This window comes from Callospermophilus lateralis, chromosome 6 (genome assembly GCF_048772815.1).
Source record: "Callospermophilus lateralis isolate mCalLat2 chromosome 6, mCalLat2.hap1, whole genome shotgun sequence".
Taxonomy (NCBI): Eukaryota; Metazoa; Chordata; class Mammalia; order Rodentia; family Sciuridae; genus Callospermophilus; species Callospermophilus lateralis.
In genome coordinates, this window is record NC_135310.1 from 48,136,194 (window position 1) to 48,157,060 (window position 20,867).

The 20,867-nt window shown below is 32.2% G+C and overlaps 1 protein-coding gene across 2 annotated transcripts in view; it reads right to left on the bottom strand.

Annotated features, from left to right (window-relative positions):
- Nucleotides 1-20,867, bottom strand: part of Kpna5 (karyopherin subunit alpha 5) — a 39,537-nt gene that overhangs the window by 4,539 nt on the left and 14,131 nt on the right. The window contains exons 6-13 of one of the 2 annotated variants that reach the window (XM_076859805.2): nt 19,495-19,626; nt 17,306-17,394; nt 12,615-12,714; nt 9,015-9,178; nt 6,720-6,798; nt 4,718-4,843; nt 3,859-3,986; nt 525-703 (exon numbers count right to left, since the gene is read on the bottom strand). In XM_076859805.2, coding sequence (XP_076715920.1) covers nt 525-703; nt 3,859-3,986; nt 4,718-4,843; nt 6,720-6,798; nt 9,015-9,178; nt 12,615-12,714; nt 17,306-17,394; nt 19,495-19,626 — 997 coding nt within the window. The remainder of the gene's footprint in view (nt 1-524; nt 704-3,858; nt 3,987-4,717; nt 4,844-6,719; nt 6,799-9,014; nt 9,179-12,614; nt 12,715-17,305; nt 17,395-19,494; nt 19,627-20,867) is intronic. The other variant, XM_076859806.2, reaches the window with a different exon arrangement.

Genomic DNA, 20,867 nt, shown 5'->3' on the forward strand with positions numbered 1-20,867 from the left:
TTCTGGAAAGCAAAATGAAAAGACATATCAAAAGCTAAATCAAAATTTCTATCTATGATTCTATACTCCTGAAAATGTATCCCAAGAAACTAATTCAACAGAAGACACAAATTTATATGCAGAAAAATGCTTATGTTGGCATAATCAGAAGCAAACTAAAGGTCAACTGCAAGAGTGTGACTGAAACTACACACACTGTTCACTCGTATAATATTATATGGCAATTATAATTGTAAATATTATGGAGAAGTATAAACTTTCTCTAAAATATTAACAAGTAGAATACAAAACTACACACTGTAATTAAATTGATCTAAAGTATTTGTGCATAGGACAATGTAAAAAAGAGGTAAACAGTGAAATAAGTTGTTAGGAAAATAGAATTATGGGTAACATTTTTTAAACATTTTTTTAAAATATACTGGTCTCACAACAAAAAACATGTATGCAAGTAGAGGGGAAAATTGTCTATGACAGACAATTAAGAATTAACTGCAATTGAAAATTTTTAACTAATTGCTTACCATATGCTTCTTCAATGAGAGCACAGTATGAATTAATGCCTACGCCATTCTGCTTAGATTCTTGTTCTCCAAGACGTAAAATATTTTCAAGTCCATTTAAAGCCACTTGAACTATTTTGGAGTCCATAACAGTCAAAAGGTCACAAAGTGGCTTAATGCAGCCTAAGGCTACCAAATACCTTCAGAATAATTTAAAAAAGAGAAATGGAGGGAAGATTCGAAAGATTTAAATAAACACTGTTTACTGTAATAACACAAAAATATTCTTCATAATGAAATGGTATATAAGCAATTAAGAAACATATTCCTGTGAAACTCAAATATTACAAACATTTAAATTTTTATCTACAAACGAATCTAAAAACCTTTATTCTTCTAGTCTTTAATTTACTATAATTAGCAGTAAATGGTATTGCAAATTACAAAGTACACACATGGGAAAACTGGCACTTACATCTCTTTTTGCATGGCATATGAGCACTAAGAATCATATGTTCAACCTGTTTTTCAAAAGGGCAAGTCTATGTATACACATAGGGGTCATTTGGTGAGAGAGACAGACAGGGAGAGGGAGAAGGGTCATCTAAATTAAATTTTAGAAAAATCTTTTCTCACAAAAAGAATCCTAGCTAATCTTCTAAAACACAGTATATATACACAGTATTTATATGTATACATACTATGTTTCAGAACTATAGAAGACCTCTAGGAATACAAGAAGTCATCGTATAAATAATATTTATAAATAATAGTCAAAAAATATTCCACTCACTTCCTAATGCTTTGATCTTTCCTTGTTGTTAGCTGTTTTTCCATTCTCTAGAATGAAGTAACTCGTTTGTTTACTTGGCAAAAACTTCATATTAAGCACAGAAGTTAAAAACAGGCCCTGAAGCCAGACTACATGAGTTCAAGACCCAATTCTATTCTTTATTAACTGTGTGACCTTTAGTTGTTGCTCTATACCTCTGTTTCTCCATCTTAAAATGTGGCTAATAATAGTACCAACCTTAGAAAGTTATGAGAACAGTATGGCATTTAATCAAAGTGCCTGTCTCTTAAAAAAAAAAAAATGTGTATACCGTCACTGGAGCACTCACTTACCATAATACTATATTGTAACTTATCAGAAATATTTGTTGAATGAATGATTATCTCACAGTTATGAGGTTAGAAGAGATAATATTATGGGGGTGCTGGGGTTGTGGCTCAGTGGTAGAGTGCTCACCTAGCACACATGAGGCACTGGGTTCAAACCTCAGCACCACATAAAAATGAAATAAAGATATTGAGTCCACCTACAACTAAAAAATAAATATTAAAAAAATGAAAAAGAGAAAGCATTACATAAAAGCACCTAACATTTTGCCGGTAGAATAACTAAATGACATAGTGCAACAATTGGCAATAGTAGGCACTCAACAAGTGCTAGTGGAATGTATGCATGCTGAACCTAATCTGAGATCCTGAATTTCTCTTCCCATACATGTAGAGTTAATGAAATGGTGAAACTGGTTAGAGAAATAATGATCTCATTGGGCACTTAAACCATACTAATAACTTTAAGGAATACTATCCAGAATGGATATAATAATGAAAATAAATTGGAAAAAAATATATAACTGTTTGGAGATGAACAAACTTTCAGACCAAAGCAGATAAAAATAACACTAACATTTAAAAAATACAAGATAGCACAATGAAATAATCTTGCTTTACTACTACTGAATACTAAAACAATGAGGTGTAATGAAATATAAAAAGCAGAGACATGTTATCACTGTACATAAGTATGAATCTGAGAGAACAAGATCATAGTATAATGAAAGCACCGAAAGACAAAGATCTCAATAGGTAGTTTGAAAATCCTCTATTTTATAAAACAGCATCACAATTAACTCCTGTTTTATAAATTAAAAAAAAAAAACAACAACAACAAAGCAAACATTCACTAGAAAATATTCCCTAAATAGCCACTTATAAGAAATCTAAGACGTCTTGAATTTCATGAAGGAATCCTCAGAGTAAGCAGATTCTGCAGGAAGGTAGGCTTTTATTAAAGGAACAAAGTGGAGCTTTGCTACAGGAGATAAAAATTGAAAGTACATGATAAAAAGAGATTTAGGAATCAATATTGACAAAACTAATGATTATAAATAACAATAGTAGTTTGTTGAGAAGCTGATAATTAGATGTTGAGAAGCTGATAATTAGACACTGTGCTGATCACTTTAAATGCATAAATTTAACTTAAGGTACAGTTATTGAATTCATTTAAAAAAAATGAAACTAGATTAAAAAGGCTAAATGACTGTAAAGGTCACATAACTTTTACTAAAGGAGCAGAACTTGAAATCAGACTGACTTAAGAGTCCTTTGTACCAACCATTTTACTGTCAATAAAATAAATAAAGATCTAGATTTTTAAAAGTGTGCATTTAAAAAAGATAACTAGTGTAGAAAAATAGCTCTACAGTGGTACATGACTGTAATCCCAGTGGCACAGAAAGCTGAGGCAGGAGGATGCCAAGTTCAAACCCAGTCTTAGCAACTTAGTGAGGCCCTAAGCAACTTAGTGAGTCCCTATCTCAAAATAAAAAATTTAATATAGGGCTGTGAATGTGACTCAGTGCTTAAGCACCCCTGGATTGAATTCCTGATACCAATAAATAAATAAATAAATAAATAAATAATACTATCTTTTGGCAAGGCAAACAACTGATACAGAATAGAACATCACTAAATAAATGACTCTTTCAATTTTTATTTTACTCTAAATAAGTTGATAACTTAAATTTTTGTGGTGTTATGTTTTTCTAATGCTCATGACACTGTATTTTGCAAATTAATGTAAACTGTTCCTGTTCAGATTCTTAATCTCCAGCCTGTCAAGAAATATGGTGTTAATTTAATTAAACAAACAAAACAACCATTGTGCCAGTAACATAGCAACTTAGAGGTTGAGACAGGAGGATCTCAGCAACTTAGGCAGTTTCAGCAACTTAGCAAGATCTGCCTCAGCAACTTAGCAAAACCCTGTTTCAAAATAAAAAATAAAAAAAAAGAACTGGAGACGTGACTCAGTGGTAAAAACAAACAAACAAACAAACAAACAAACAAACAAACAACAAAAAAACACCTTTGGATTCAATCCCTAGTACAAGAAAACCCAAAAAACAAAAAAACAATGTGAATGAAAAGATACAGCAAATGCTGCCATTTCATGTTAACAAACTAACATACTAATAATGTTAGTTTCATTGACAAATAAAAAATGTGTTTTTCGAATTCTGACTTACACTTAAAAAGCAATTTTTAAATATCTGAATCATACCTTATTTGCTCTGGAGTGCCTCCTGATGTTGCATTAGTTATAGCCCAAGCTGCTTCTTTTCTGGTGCGAAACTCTGCTTTCTGAAGAATCTCAATCAAAACAGGAAAAATACTTGCATCTATAACAGCCTGGGAGGAGAAAAAATAATATAGCATAATTAGTGCAAAATACTTTTAAAATATTACCAAGTAGAGGAGTAAAGAAACTCAATGGTCAAAGTTTTGGAAATATTTTGTTTCTCATCTATCAATAAACTTTCAGGTACTTTCTTCTTCTAAAAGGAAATAAGCTTTTAAAAGAATAGAGAAGCTTTCAGCAGAATATAAATGATAAAGCACTGGCATATGATTCATCAAAATGGATAAGTAATCACTGACTTGAGCTTAATAGAATTCTAGTAAACCACTAAAAGCTATAAGAGGAAGACGATCACTGTCTAACTTATTTAAAACATTAAAAAAAAAATCCCTGTTTTAGAAACTAACCACTGTGTGTCAGGCACAATATTAGATATTTTTATGTATACAAATGCACATTTCTCACTAGATAATGAAAAATAAATATTAACATTTTAGAGGAGGACATGTCAAGTTCTTTAAACTGCTTTTCAGATTTTTTTTTTATTTTTTTAACCTTCTTTTAGTAACTCACTAAAATACATCACTGATGGGCTGGGGATATAACTCAGTTGGTAGAGTGCTTGCCTCACATGCACATAGCCCTAGGTTCAATCCCCAGCAACACACACACACACACACACACACACACACACACACACATCACTGATAAAATGCTGACTTTTGTCCAAACTGGCACCTTAGACCTTCCTGCTCTAATCTCAGATCTAGAAAGTATTTACCTGAATCTGAGCTCTGTTTCCAGCAGTGATGTTAGAAATAGTCCAGCAGGCTTCTTTTCTAATTGACTCCTTTGGGCTACTCAACAAGTGTAAGAGACAGGGTAATGCAGAACAATTCAAAATTACCTAAAACAAGTAAGAAATAGAAACAAAAAGTTTCTTAATAATTAACCCATACAAAAATCTAATATATTACTTTTAAGTATAAAAATCATTCCAATAAACAAAATCAAAACAGAGAAATTCCTCTCAAAGTAAAACTTAGGTACTTGCTATCTTCTTCCTTCCTGCTGTTGCCACAACTTGTCTAATGCCAGTGTAAGGAAGTGCCATATTCTCAATTTACAAAAATGCAAATCAGAGGCTCTTCCTTCAAGTTTATAAATTAAAGCGAGTTTACAAGTTAAAGCAAGTTAATTTGTAGCATTATCAATGAAAATGCTGTTTTTAAAATATAACCAAGTATAGGAGTCTTCATTCAAACTCAATGTTTTTTTTTAAAAAAGTCACAATTTTGGGGAATATGTTCAGAGTTCAACTGAAATAACTGCTTAAAGATTTAGCGACTGAGGTCAGGATCTAACCTCTAGTTTTCAAAATGAAATTAGTGAAAAAAATATTTATCAGTCTGAAAGCATTTAATTTTATAATAAGAAATCTTAATGTATGGAATAAGGCTATTTCATTAAAATTTTTCCTGTTCCATTTTTCTTTTGTAAATAAGTATATTCTCTGTATTTCTTTATTCCATGGTAATATTAATTATTTTCCTATATCAAAATCATTCCCAATGATTCACATTAAATTTACTTGAGGAAGAATGTACAAACAGTGCTCTGAAATTTTGGCTAAAAAATACAGTGTATGTTTAGATAGACATTTTCATTTAGAGAGTTACTTTAAATGAACTATCAACTGTTTAATAACTTTTGTAGTTATCTAAATAGACTTGAGAAGAGTAAAATTAAAAAATCCTGTAGGTTAGAAAAAAACCTACTGAAAGGTAGTAAAAGAGGGAGAATCTAATGTGTTAGAGAGTTTTTTTAAAAAAAAAACTCCACCCTAAATCTGGAGTCAACCTTGATCTCATACCTTATTTGACATTTCACAATTCTCAAAAAGATACACACGCATATACAGTTATTCCTTACCATCCTTCCTGTCTCATAATTTGTGTCTGTAATCTAGTACAAAACCCCCTCCCATTTATAACCCCATTTCTAACCTATTTAAAATCAATCACCTGTTCACTAAAAGTTTCTATTCAAGTTAAGTTCAATGCCTCTAAAACATATCTCACAGAGGTCTCTATACCGCTATATCTAGGATTACATAGCTCTCTTCTAGTCTCATAAGTACTTCTTTAATTTTTAAGATCTAGCTTTCTAATGTTTTATGGAACCTGAACAGATTCTCAGCACTCTGATCTCTTTTTCAAATTTTTATAACATTTATTTGCTCATTCATTTATGGGAGGGTACTGGGGATTGAACTTCGGGACACTCAACCACTGAGTCACATCCCCAGGCCTATTTTGTATTTTATTTAAAGATAGGGTCTCACTGAGTTGCTTAATGCCTCACTGTGCTAAGGCTGGCTTTAAACACATGATCCTCCTATCTCAGCCTCCCAAGTTACTGGGGTTACAGATGTGTGCCACCATACCTGGTTATACCATCTATTATATGACAGTTAATAGCATATATTTACTTCCTTAAATAATTTGTTTTAATATTTATTTTCTCCATATTTTTATTATAAATCCCTCAAAAGCAGAATCCACATCATATACTTCTTTGCATTGATACAGGTCTAAGATAATACTTTCCTAAATAGATATCTGAGTTAATTACATTATCAGGAATATGCACACTGTCATGGGTGCTTGTACAATTATACTAATGCTAAAATTTTGATTAATATGTAATCAAGTGATATGAAACACAATAAACCTATAATCCATTACAATAACAATCTGTCATATTAATAAGTCTAAACTTACCTGTGTTTGAATATCATCACCAGTCACAACATTACCAACTGCTCTTAATGCAGGTGATACAACTTTATAATCATTGTGCCTAAAAATAAAAATAGGAACTTACATACTAAGAATTTAAAATTTACAGAAAGTTGCAAAAAACAGCACAAAAACCTTCCATTTTCTTATATACTACACACCACAAATCCCATTATATTTCACTAATTTTCTCAGTAATATATTTATAATGACATCTAGTGTGACCCAGTTGCCATGTGTCTTTGGTCTCTTTCAATCTGGAACAGTTCTTCAGCCTTCCCTTGATGTTCATGATTTTAAGATTTTTGAAGATCATTAGCCATTTTTTTTTTTTTATCCAGTGTTTCCTTGTGATTAAGTCTCAGGTTATATATTTTCAGCTAGAAACCACAAATGCTATAGTTTTTTCATTATATCCTGTGAGGTGGCATATGGTATCTCTTTTGTCCCATTATAGTGGCACTGAATTCTGGTCACTAAACAGTATCTGCCAGATTTTTCTACTTTACCATTATTGACCCCCCCTTTATAATTAGAATTTCATGAGGAAATACACCAAGACTCTGTAAAAATCCTATATATTTTTTTGTACCAGGGATTGAACTCAGGGGCACTTGACCACTGAGCCACACCCCGAGCCCTATTTTGTATTTTATTTAGAGACAGGGTCTCACTGAGTTGCTTAGCACCTCAGTTCTGCTGAGGCTGGCTTTGAACTTGCATCCACTTGCCTTAGCCTCCCCAGCTGCTGGGATTACAGATGTGCGCCACTCTGCATGGCTAAAAATCTTATTCTTTAAGATACTTTTACCACTAGTTTTAGCATCTCTTGATGTTTATTGTCTGAAGTAATGAGTAACTATCAGTATTTTTACAGATGGTGATTTTCTACTACTATCATCCAACTATATGCCTTATCTATATATTAATCTACTTATGTTAGTGTGGACTTGTGGATTTTCTATTTTATTCAATAAGTTAAATACATTATTACTATAATTTATCTTTGAAATTCATACTGTCTCAGTTTTGGACAGTGGGAGCCCCCTTCTAGTGGGATTCTGTATCTTTGAAATTTCTCCATTCTTTGAGCACTAACTACCTTCTGTGTTCACCTTATTTTTTTTCTCAGTGCCAGTTCTGGAACTATCATTTCTCTAAGAATCCTGATTCCTTGGAATGGAAAGTATTATTGAGAAACCAAGATCTGACCATTCACTGTGCTCAGTTTATAAGTATAGGGGTGTCATTCCTTCTAGGACCTTTGAGAGAATAGACACACACATACACACACACACACATACACACACACACAATTGTCTTTTTATGTTGAAAGCCATGAGCTTACATTGATAGTTCCAGTTCTAATCTACCACCATAAGGGTTATTCAGACTTTCCCCTGTTTAATTTTCATATCTCCATTCTCTGATAACAAGAAACCAGCTGCTTTGATATTAATTTTCCTATATATGGCCAATCTTCTGACCCAGATAGGCTGCTAACTCACGACGTGTTGGCTCCAAGCCCTGCTTTAGCCTGCTTGCCTTTTCAGTATGGTGAATGCCATTCTCAAACCTAGGCCCTGATCTCTCTATTAGACTTGCCTGTTCATTCCCCTCTGATGCTGTACTCATGTTGGGGCCTCAACCCCTTATTAGACCTCTATTCTTTGTGGTACCTGTGCCCTGTTTAAGCTTACTTATGGCTTTTTTATAAAAGGAAGGAAGGAAGATAACATTTTTTCAAGGAGGTAGGAGGATGAAGAAGCTATCTCTTTAAAAGAAAAAGTTTTAACATCTTTGAATGGAAAAGCTGCTCTTTTTAAAGACAGCAATTATAAGAACCCAGCAAAGAGAAACATTATTTTAATACAAGTAAAATAATAAAGGATTTTCACTACATGGCTTTTTATAACAATTAATTACTATAATGAATAATAAACAAGGTTACTGGTTATTTGAAGAGCGGGAACTATGTTCTTAGTTCTTAGTTCATTAATAATGTCTCATGCACCACCACAGAAGTTAATAGCCATGAGCACTCATTCATAAAAAATCAGATAAAACAAAAAAAATTCATTTATGAAATATTTCAGGATATAAGACATGAATTAAGGATCAATTTTTTTAGAACTATTGGTACTTTGCAAAGTGTAGGGTTGGTAGCTTTTAAATTCTTCCTGAAGACAGTGACTCTTAAGATGTTTACAAGGCCATTATTTCAATTGCTACTCTTAATATATAATCATACAATTCTAAAGCATAAATTATAGTTACATCAAAAGTTCCACCAATCTTCGACAGACTCCAGAATCTATGACTGCTTGAATTTTATCATTGGGTCCATCAGAGAGATAAGAAAGGGCCCAGCACACATCTGCTAACACATCCGGGTCACTGCTAAACAATAATCGTGACAAGACATTTAAGCAAGGTGAAACCTGGAAGGGAAGAAAGAATCAAATTTTAATTTTTTATTTATCTAAAACCAAGTTTCTTTTAAATTTATTTTAAAACAAAAACCAATCCTATAATAATACCAGAGAAATCAAAACATCCTATTGTTTTAAAATTATGATCAGATTTATGAACATGAAACTAATGGTTGCTATTAAACTTATATTCAATAAGAAGTGAAGTTTTTTAAAAAAATAATAAATATGTATTTGGTATCTCCTGTCTGTGTAAAACTGAGAGAAGTCTAAACGCTTCAGTTCAGTGTTTGTTATAATGAACATGGAAGATGGTCTAACTTACATGAACTTTGCCTTATTCATTACAGGTGATTTACTGGGAATAAATCTAATAATCATTTGAGATACAAAGGAATAGAAAATATAAGTATATATGTGTGTGTGTGTATATATATATATATATATATATATATATATATGTATATGTACATAAGATCTTCAACTAAGAAAACTAAACTAAACAGACAATAACAGATTCGTAATCCCTTTAGCACTAACACTACAATTAGTTGTACAGAGTAGCAAGCTACTTTATCTCTCTGAGATTCAGTTTACAAATCTGTGGGGAAAAGGGTTTAAAAGATTAAATAAATTCTATGGCCCTTCTTCCTCTTTGTCAGACAGATCTGGGGTCAAAACATAGCTTACTAGCTGAGTGTCCATGGAAAAAATTACCTAACATCTCTAAACCTCAAAATCTTTGTAAAACAAGTAAGTGGTACAATTAAATTTTTAAGAATGCATGTAGCATATGAGATCAATACCTTCCATTCAGTAACTGCTTGACTATCAGCTCTTTTTATTCTCATGATAGGTACTGATTCTATATTCCTTAAGGTTGATTTTTTTTTTAATTGGCAATCGAATGTATCTCTTAGTGTCTTTCCTAAGAACTATAGCAGTCTCCCCCACTCCTTACAGATAGGAGATAAATTCCAAGACTCTCAATTGAAGCATAAAATCATGTAATAGTACCAAATCTAATATATTCTATGCTTTTTTTTCTGTAAAGACACAAACTTAATGTCTTTTTCTACTTAACTAAGCATTCACCAAGCACTGTGCCTGTAACTTTTGTTTTGTAGCATAAGGCACATCAGCAAAACTAGCACAAATTTCTTTTTCCTTCTTCATATTCTATGGACAGAAGATCTGTTCTTGTTATAGATCTTTGCAATGTCAAAACACATTTTTTCCCCTTCCTTATTAAGGTAAACACTTTTCATCTCTTCACTAAAAGAAGCAATTTACAGCTTCTCTTTGGCATATCTGAAGTGCTAGAATTCAAACTGAATTCTGAAGGTATCATTAAGTAAAATAAGGGTTCTGGAATACAAGCACTACAATACCTCAAGCACACAGCATGGATATACTAGACAAAGAAAAGATTCACATCCAGAGCAGAATGATCCAAGATTTCAGGATGGTTCTCAAAAGACATACAATGTAAAACTCATGATTTTTTTAATTTCTGAAATAGCTAGGAATGTGGCTCAATAGTTGAATGACCATGAGTTCAATCCCCAGTACCCACCCTCCTGAAAAAAAAAAAAGAAAATGATGGGTGGGTAAGAAGATAAGCAAAATTTGTTGAGATGCTACTATAATAACCCAAGTGACAAACAGTAATATAGACTAGGGGGTATCAAGGGAGATGATGTGTTTCCTTTTTTAATAAATTATTTTGAAAAACTTCAAGTGTACAGAAAATTGGTTTAAAAAAAAGTACAATCAATACCCACAGGCTATTCACCTAGATCTAGCCATTATCAACTTTTTTTTTTTTTTTTGAGAGAGAGAGAGAGAGAGAATTTTAATATTTATCTTTTTATTTAGTTTTTCGGCGGACACATCTTTTGTTTGTATGAGGTGCTGAGGATCGAACCCAGGCCGCACGCATGCCAGGGGAGAGCGCTACCATTTGAGCCACATCCCCAGCTCTAGCCATTATCAACTTTGTACATTCTCCATATTCATACATGAGCACATGTGTTTTTTCTTGTTTTTTTACTGGATCATGTGAGAACCAATTGCAAACATTATCATGATATGTCACCTCTAAATACTTTAACATGGATCTCCTAAGAAAATGGTCATCCAACATTCTTCTATTACAATATGATTATCACACCCAGATTTTAACATTGTCACAATATCTAAGGTAGGAATCACAGTCAAATTTTTTAAGCTAAAAATTTATTGTGATCCATGAATTAATCAGGGATTAAACATTTCATTTATTATGTTTCTTTAAGAGATATATTTTTTAAAAAATCTGTTTTATTAAAGTAGTTATATAGAACATAATTACACACTTTTTAGCTATACAATTTCAGTATGTCTTTTTGTAAACTAATATTAACAAATGTATATATCAGTATAACCAATATTCAATAACAATTCAGAATATTTATCATTCTGAAAAGTTCTCTTTTGTCTACTTGTAAAGTCAATTTCCTTTCCTCAGGTAATCACCAGTCTCATTCCACCCCCACCCCCAACATTTTTCCTGGGGATTGAACCCAGTGTATTCTACCACTGATCTATATTTCCAGCATCTTTTTATTTATTTATTTACTTTTTAAATTTTTTTTTTTTTTTTTTTTTTAGATAGGGTCTCACTAAGTTGTTCAGGCAATCCTCCTGCCTTGGTCTTCTGAGTTGCCTTGATGATTGGTACCACAATGCCTGGTTACCTATCTGATTTTCATTCATATAGATTCTGTTTCCAAAATACTAAATGTAATCATGCACAATGCAGCATTTGTGCATGGCTTCCTTCATTTAGCTTAATGCTTTTGAGATCAATCTATGTTGTTGCATGTGTCAGTAGTTTGTTGCTTCTTATTGTTGAGTTGTATTCCATCACATGAATGCATTGTACTATCCATACACCAAATGATATAAATTTAGACCATTTCCAGTTTTTGATGATCATGAATAAAACTGCATTAAGATTTGCATATGGGACTTTTTTTTTTTAAAGACATACTATTTCATATCTCTTGGGTAAGTATCAGAGAATGAGAATGCTACTCAATTAATACCGAAGTATTTATGCTATTTTACATTCCCAATTTCATAACCAATAGTAGGAGAATAACTTTAATCTTTTTTGGAAGCTTTAGCTCCAAAAAGATTCCTAAATTCAACTCCAAGATACCTAAATATCTGGTTATAGTGGTTGCCTATGGGCAAATGAATTAAATGAATGGAAAGAAAAGAAGGGAAATTTCCCTTTTATGGTAAATCTTTTGAATTTTGTGAATGTGAAAATATTGTCTAGTCAATAATAAACATAAATACTAACAAAAATTAGTATTCTAACCTCAAAAAAATCTACCAATAGAAACTTAAAAAGTTTATGGAGACAGATTTCTTAATTTGTGTATTTTCTTCATACCTTACTAAAGTTTGGAGGAGGGTTTTTGCCTCTACATAAATTTGAGAGAGCCCATACAGCATTTCTGGTTGTAGTAAGTCTGTTTGAATTTGTTAATAACCTGTCAAAAAAAAGAAAAAAGGAACTGTCACTTTATCTTCATTTTTTTCTCTTTAGCTATTTTCTATCATGATATACAAACTCTTTGCAATATATTTTAAGATATTCATTATATTTTCAAAAACAAAAATAAACAGCTCTATATTTTAAATCTTTTTAAATTTTATTTTATATGACAGTGGATTGCATTATAATTCTTATTACACATATAGAGCATAATTTTTCATATCTCATCACATTCCACCATCATTTCTAATTCCATGCCCACTCCCTTTCCATTCAACCCTTCTGCCCTATCTAGAGTTCCTCTATTCTTCCCATGCTCCCTCTCCCTATCCCACTATGAATCAGCCTCCTTATATCAAAGAAAACATTCGGCTTTTGGATTTTTGGGGTTGGCTAACTTCACTTAGCATTATCTTCTCTAACTCCATCCATTTACCTGCAATGCCATGATTTTATTCTCTTTTATTGCTGAGTAATATTCCATTGTGTATATATGCCACATTTTTTTTTTAACCATTCATCTATTGATGCCTATTGAAGGGCATCTAGGTTGGTTTCACAATTTAGCTACTGTGAATTGTGCTGCTATAAACATCAATCAATGTGGCTGTGTCCCTGCAGTACGCTGTTTTAAGTCCTTTGGGTATAGCCCGAGGAGAGGGACAGCTGGGTCAAATATGGTTCCATTCCCAATTTTCCAAGGAATCTCCATACTGCTTTCTAGATTGGCTGCACCAATTGCAGTCCCACCAGCAGTATATGAGTGTACCTTTTTCCCTACATCCTCACCAACACTTACTGTTGTTTGTCTTCATAAGAGCTGCCGTTCTGACTAGAGGGAGATGATGTCTTATATATTTTAAATCTTGACTCTAAGATCTGAACAAATTCTTAAATCATAAATAACTCTGAAAATAGTAGGTGTTGTGGGAAACTTAATTACTTCTATATATTTTAAAGAGTACTAGATTACTTTTAACCGTGAAAATACTACATTATACAAATTCAGGAAGCAAGGAATACAATGTAAAATTAAATGAAGATCATTTATTGATAAGGGGATTCTTTGTTTTGTTTTTAATAGATTATTCTTCTAAATATTTCTTATCTGATTTTCAATGACTAAAGAAACTGAGTGTTTAAAACAAGAATTTTTCCTCTCGGCCTCCCAATAAGTTAGTAACAGGGGCCAGGTGCAATGTCACTTACTTGTAATCCCAGCAGCTCAGGAGGCAGAGGCAGGAGGATTTAAAGTTCAAAGCCAGCCTTGGCAACTTAGTGAGACCCTGTCTCTAAATAAAATATAAAAAAGGGCTGGGGATGTGGCTGTGGTTGAGCACCCCTGGGTTCAATCCTCAGTACCAAAAAAAAAAGTCAATAACAGCTCCCCACAAAAACAGAATAAGTTCTTTTTAGTTATTTATATATCCTAGTTATTATATTTAAATAGGAGATCCCATGAAGTGGTAGTCATTGAAACTTTAGGAAGGTGTAAACTCCAAGGCCACGACAGATCCTTACAACTTACAATAAAAGCACACATACCAAAATTTGGATTGCTTTTCCATGAGTCTGTTAACCTCTTGAGGACCTCCACAAACCTGCTACAGAAATATAGAAACTCTAGGGCTAGGGGTATAGCTCAGTTGGTAGAGTGCTTGCCTTGCATGCATAAGATCCTGAGTTCAATCCCCAGCACCACAAAAAAAAAAAAGAAAAGAAATATTGAATATAGATTGAAGAAAAATCCCCATTTTGGAGAGACATCAGTAAAAAGAGTAAAGAAGGGAACTGGTCCCTCCTGAAGAATATTGAAAGAGTTGCAAACATGGTCAAAATCAAATTGAACTCTGAAAGATAATTAAAAGAGTATAGTAACTAAAAGAACTTTTATTCAGGAAAGGGCTGAAATATGTTTCACAACAGGAAAGCTTTCTGACATTTTAATTTATCCTAGCTCAAACCCCTTTCAGTTTGACAGCAGAGTTTAACATGGCAGTCTGTTCCCACTGTGAGTTCCTGGTTCCAGAGGGAACAGAGCAGACTAGTTTCCTTGGACTTCTGTATCTGCACTTGGACCTGTGTGATGATTCCCTGAAAAAAAATGGGGAATCTTTTGTCTTTGTTTTGCCTACCTGGAAACTGCCAGGGTGGAAAAGCAGTTATGTAAAGAATGTTCCCTGAGGGGCTGGAGTCTTAGTGGTGGAGCACTTGCCTTGTGAGTGTGGGGCACTGGGTTTGATTCTCAGCACGACATATAAATAAGTAATTAAAATAAAGGTCCATCAACAACTAAAAATTATTAAAAAAAAAAAAAAAGTTTCCTGAGCCAGGCGTGATGGCACAAGCCTGTAATCCTAGTGGCTTGATGGCTGAGGCAGTAGGATCACAAGTTCAAAGCCAGCTTCAGCAAAAAGTGAGGCGCTAAGCAACTCAGTAAGACCCTGTCTGTAAATAAAATACAAACTAGGGCTGGGGATGTGGCTCAGTGGAGTACCCGAGTTCAATCCCCAGTACCCAGCCTGCAAAGAAACTAGAAAAATTAGAGTCAATAAAATCCAAAATTACTGGGGCTGGGGTTGTGTCTCAGTGGCAAAGCACTTGCCTCGAACATGTGAGGCACTGGGTTTGATCCTCAGCACCACATAAAAAAACAAATAAACAAAATAAAGACATTGTGTCCATGTATAACTAAAAAAAGGTTTAAAAAAAATGCAAAGCCACAAAACTCTTAAAAAAAAAAAAAAAAAAGGATCGACAAATCGCTGTCTGGACCAATAAAGAGACTCAAATTACTACAATTAGAAATCAAAGTGAGGATATTACTATTGACCTTTCAGAAATAAAAAGAATTATCTGATATCTGAGAATATTGTGAACAATCAAAGGCAACAAACTGGGTCATGAAAAAGAAATGAGAAAATGGTTAGAAACAATCAAATGACTCAAGAAAAAATAAAAAAATATGAATAGGCCTAAAATAGGTAAAGATATTAAATTACTAATTAAAACCTTCCCAATAAAGTTCAGCATTAGAATGGGTTCACTAGTGAATTCTACAAAGAATTACATCCTTCTCATTCTTCCAAAACACATAACAATTCCTAATTAATTTTAGGAGGACACCATTACCTTGATAACAAAGCCAAAGACAGTACAATAAAAGCACAGACTTTTGAAATTTTTACAAATTTTTATAATTTTTGAATTCTTTATGAATATACATCCAAAATTCCTCAACAAATTTCTAAGAAATTTAGCCCACTGGCATATTAAAAAGATGAAATAACTATATATCCCATGGGTTTTATCCTAGGAATGCAAGGATGGTTCAATTAATAAGTATCAATTAATACATAAACCCACATTAATAAAATGAAGGCAAAAACTTGATCATTTCAAATGACATATTTAGAAGAACTCAGTTTTGTTAAAAAAATCAACATTAGGAATAGAAGGAAACTACATCAACATGATAAAGGACATTTATGAAAAACCCAGAGCTATTATACTTGATGATAATTAGTCAAAAGTTTTTATTCCAACACAAGAACCAAGACAGTGGTTTTTGTTACTTCTTTGCAACATGGTACTAAAAGTTCTAGCCAGAGCAATTACAAAAGAAAAAGAAATTCAAATTGAAAAGCAATAAGTGAAATCTATTCTCAGATGATAAAACCTTATATGAAGAATTCTAAAATATTATACATGAAAAATTATTATGAATTCAACCAAATTGCTAGGCATAAGATAGACACCAAAAATCAGTAGTATTTCTTTACATTACCAAGTAAAAAAAATTAACAATTTTATTTACAATAGCATCAAAACAAATAAAATTCAAATGTTCTTTGACTTATGATGGGGTAACATCCTGATAGATCATCATTAGTTGGAAATATTGTAAGGCGAAAATGCATATAATACACCTAACCTACTGTTAATAGTTCGAACCTTAAATCCTCCCCACATTGCCCACTGAGGTTTATGTGCTAAAGGTTTGGCTTCTAGCCTGTGGTGCTATTGGGAGGTACTTGGACCTTTAGGAGATGGGGTCTAGTGGATGAAGTTAGGTCAGTGGAGGGCATGCCCTTGAAGTGGATCTTGTTCTTTTTGTTTCCCAATAGCTATAAATTAAGCAGCTTTGCTCCAACATATGCTCCCTGCTATGATGTTCTGTCTTGCCACATGCTCAAAGTAATAGGGCCAAATAACTATGGACTGAAATCTCTGAAACCATGAGTCTAATAAATGTTTCCTCCTTGCAAGTTGATTTAAGAGAACCTAAGAGATACAGAAATTATACAATTTGAAATTTTTTTCTGGTTTAACCTACTTTCAAGCCACTGTGGGCATCAGTAAACAAAATTAGAAAACACTGCTGAAAAACTTAATTGTATATTGTAAAATATAGTAGGAGTCAGTAGAGTGCTTGCATTGTATGCACAAGGCCCTGGTTCAATCCAGCACCACACATACATACACACACAAACACACACACACAAACACACACACAGAAAGTAGAGGATATAGTTTTCTTAAAGTAGAATTAATTTAATTGGAAAAAGTTTAAACAAAGCACTTACTCTAAAAGAGGTGGAAGTATGTCACAATTCAAAACAAAATCTCTGCATTCTGCATTATCTCCTGCAATATTACCAAGTGCCCAAACAGCCTTAAAAAAAAAACAAAAAAATTATACTCTTAAGATAATATGTTAATTAAAATACTCCCTTAAGAATGATACTTTAGTACAGAATGAACAAAATCACAATTTTCTAAAACATGTGAAAATGAAAAGTAATGTCAGAAAGAAACGAACATTTTAGAAATTCAAGTTTATAATTTTAAACAAATTAATTATAAGATGAAGGAATTTTAAAAGTTCTTGTATGGAAAGACAAAAGATATCTACTCAGGAAATTTTCCAATTATTTGTACAAGAGGTTTGTTCCTATGAAAAGAAATCTTCTAACTAGTGGATCTGTAAAACAGGAAAAGAAAGAGACAATGCATAGGGCTGGGGATATAGCTCAGCTGGCAGAGTGCTTGCCTTGCATGCACAAGGCCTTGGGTTCAATCCCCAGCACCACAAAAGGAAAAAAAAAAAAAAAAAAAGAAAGAGACAATGCATAGAAAAATAAAGTAGTAACATGAGAATTAGATGAATCACTGAAAATAAACTTTAATATTAGTCAGATTTTATTATCACTGTAAAAATAAATGGTGGCAAAGATCAAATTATTCACTCATTAAATTTTAGTTAGATGAGAAATTATGCAAATACAAATTATTATTTTATTATATTCTCACTTTGAATTTTTCCTATAAAAACAAAAGTACACACTATTTTTCAATTGGGAAAATTTTAATTTAACATTTTAAACATGAATTAAGACTTCTGACTTCTAGTTTAGATATACATATTTTTTAAATTTTTGAAAGAAAAACTTGTAAAAAAATAAACATAAACAGGGCTGGGGCTGAAGCTCAGTGGTAGAGTACTTGCCTAGCACATTCAAGGCACAGGGTTTGATCCTCAGCACCATATAAAAATAGATAAATAATTTTAAAGGTATTGCGTCCATTTACAACTAAAAATAAAATTGTTAAAAAAAAAAAACAAAAAACAAACAAAAAATCCTTTAAAGTAAAGGTATTTCTCATCCTAGGAAGTATAATATTTTCTCTCTTTTTTTTTTTTTTAAAAGAGAGAGAGAACTTTTTAATATTTATTTTTTAGTTTTCGGTGGACACAACATCTTTATTTTTTTATTTTTATGTGGTGCTGAGGATCGAACCCAGCGCCCCGTGCATGCCTGGCGAACGCGCTACCACTTGAGTCACATCCCCAGCCCTATTATATTCTCTTGATGTAGATATTATTTTTAGAGACCAACTTTGAAATATGTAAAAAGACCCTTAGCAATTTTAGTTCTGTTGATAGAGTAGTCATTTTCTCTAATAAAAAATTGAGAGGTATAAGAAAATTACATATAGTGATGTTCATCACAATAATTTTAATACTGGAAATAAATGTACAATCAAGTAACTGATAGCAAATTATAGAAAATATCTGAGTTTATACTGAGTAATCAGGAAAATTTTCTTGGAAGAATAATTAATGTTATAAGAAAAAACTCCCAATATTCATATTAAGTAGATTTTTTTTAAAAAGGTGATGAATGGAATGGTAGAGAGATCTATAGATCAACATGCATAAAAATGATGTGAAACAAAAATACCAAAATAATTTATTTTCTTTGGATGGTACAATTATATTTGATCAAATTTTTCCTCTTACAAGAAAATCTTGAAAATATATTCATGAAGTACATTAAAAATGGTTCTATTCAAAGCAATGTAATAATTAAAAACAGAAAAATATAATAACCACTCCCCCCGCTCACAAAATAACTAGTTAGACTGACCCAGCTTTAAAACCTACCAGCCATTCATGATTTCAAGTAAACTATTAACTTTTCTGGGTCTCAGTACATTGTTTTGTAAATAAAAAGAGTGCTTCCTATGCTAGCTGATATCACTCTTACTAAGAATTTAGGATTATGCCCCAGACAGTTCATTCTTTTACCCTTCTAATCTGATACTGAAAAGAAATTACTGTTTTTAACAAGTGCAATGTAGAAATTAGTCAAAAAAAAATTACAAATCATAATTACAAATGGCATTTTCAAGATAAAATTAATACCTAATATACATAATAAGTTAGAAACTTAACTTACATAATATATAATAAGTTAGAAACGTAGCTTACCTGTTCCTGAACATCTTCATGTTCTGAATTAAGAAGTTTGATAAAAATTGGAACAGCCCCAGTTTCAATCACTACCTTGGTATGCAGAAAAGTTCCAGATGCTATATTAGTTAGTGCCCATGCTGCTTCAAACTAAGGTAAGAGAGTAAAATAAATAAAACCATGAAAAAAATGTCAGAAAGGAGAAAAAAAGGAAGAAGAGAAGAAGTAAAAACATAACTGGACAAGTCTGAGAGAAAGACTGACATGATTAATAAGATCCATTTTGTGAAGTCAGATTTCATAGATGAAAACTTTTAATTAAGAAAAACAATAGTATTCTTCAATCTGTAAAAACAAGAACTGAGAAGGGATAAATGGTAATTTACAAAACCAACAATATATAACACACTTTAATTAATAAAATTGCTGATGTTTGAGAAGTATTCTGAAGAAAGTTCAAAAATAAATGAAACACTACTTTATAGAGCAACAGAATCATAAAAGGAACTTGTTTCCGTAGGTAGCAAGTAGCCCCAACCTCCTTATATAAAAAATAAGAAAATGGAATTTTAGGGAGTTAGAGGTATTTGTTCAACATCAAGATTTCATTATTAGCAGAGACAGTACTAGGATTTCTGATGATCTTTTAAGCAGGAGAGTTTCAAAGAAGTTATTCACATCAATTCAATTAGAATTTGGATAAATTTATATTATGATAGAATTTAACAGCAGCTACTAAGAAAAATTGAACCCATGGATCTCAAACAATAAAGCTGTAAATACAGAAGGCAACATATAAATTCACAGGAAAACTAAGCAATGACTATAGCTTAAAACATTGAAGAGACAGCTTTCATATTACGGTAGATATCACCATTAACAGAAATATCATCATTAACAGAAATTGCACACAAAACCATTACTGAAATACTGAAAAGTATAGTTATTGTTATGTGCAAGACTAAGAAAAAATTTATACTAAAAAGTAGTGGAGACCATAGTTGTGACAAGTTGTAAATAATGAAATAAATAAAAGACAATTAAGGGGTTGGGGTTGTAGCTCAGTGGTAGAACACTTGCCTGGCACATATGAGGTACTGGGTTTGATCCTCAGCACCACATAAAAATAAATACATAAAATAAAAGTATTGTATCCATCTACTACTAAAAAACTACACATATATTTTAAGAAGACAAAAGATTACTCCACAAAATCCTCCATTCATAAACCTACTGAAGAACTGTGAAAAATTAGAATGCATATGTATGATTAAAGAAAGAAACAGGAACTTTCTAAAAAGGAAAAAAGAACTTCTATTCAGTTCAATTTCACTTTTACTATGTGGCAATAATGCTAACTCTTCTGATTTGTCAAAGAAATAAAAAGAAAT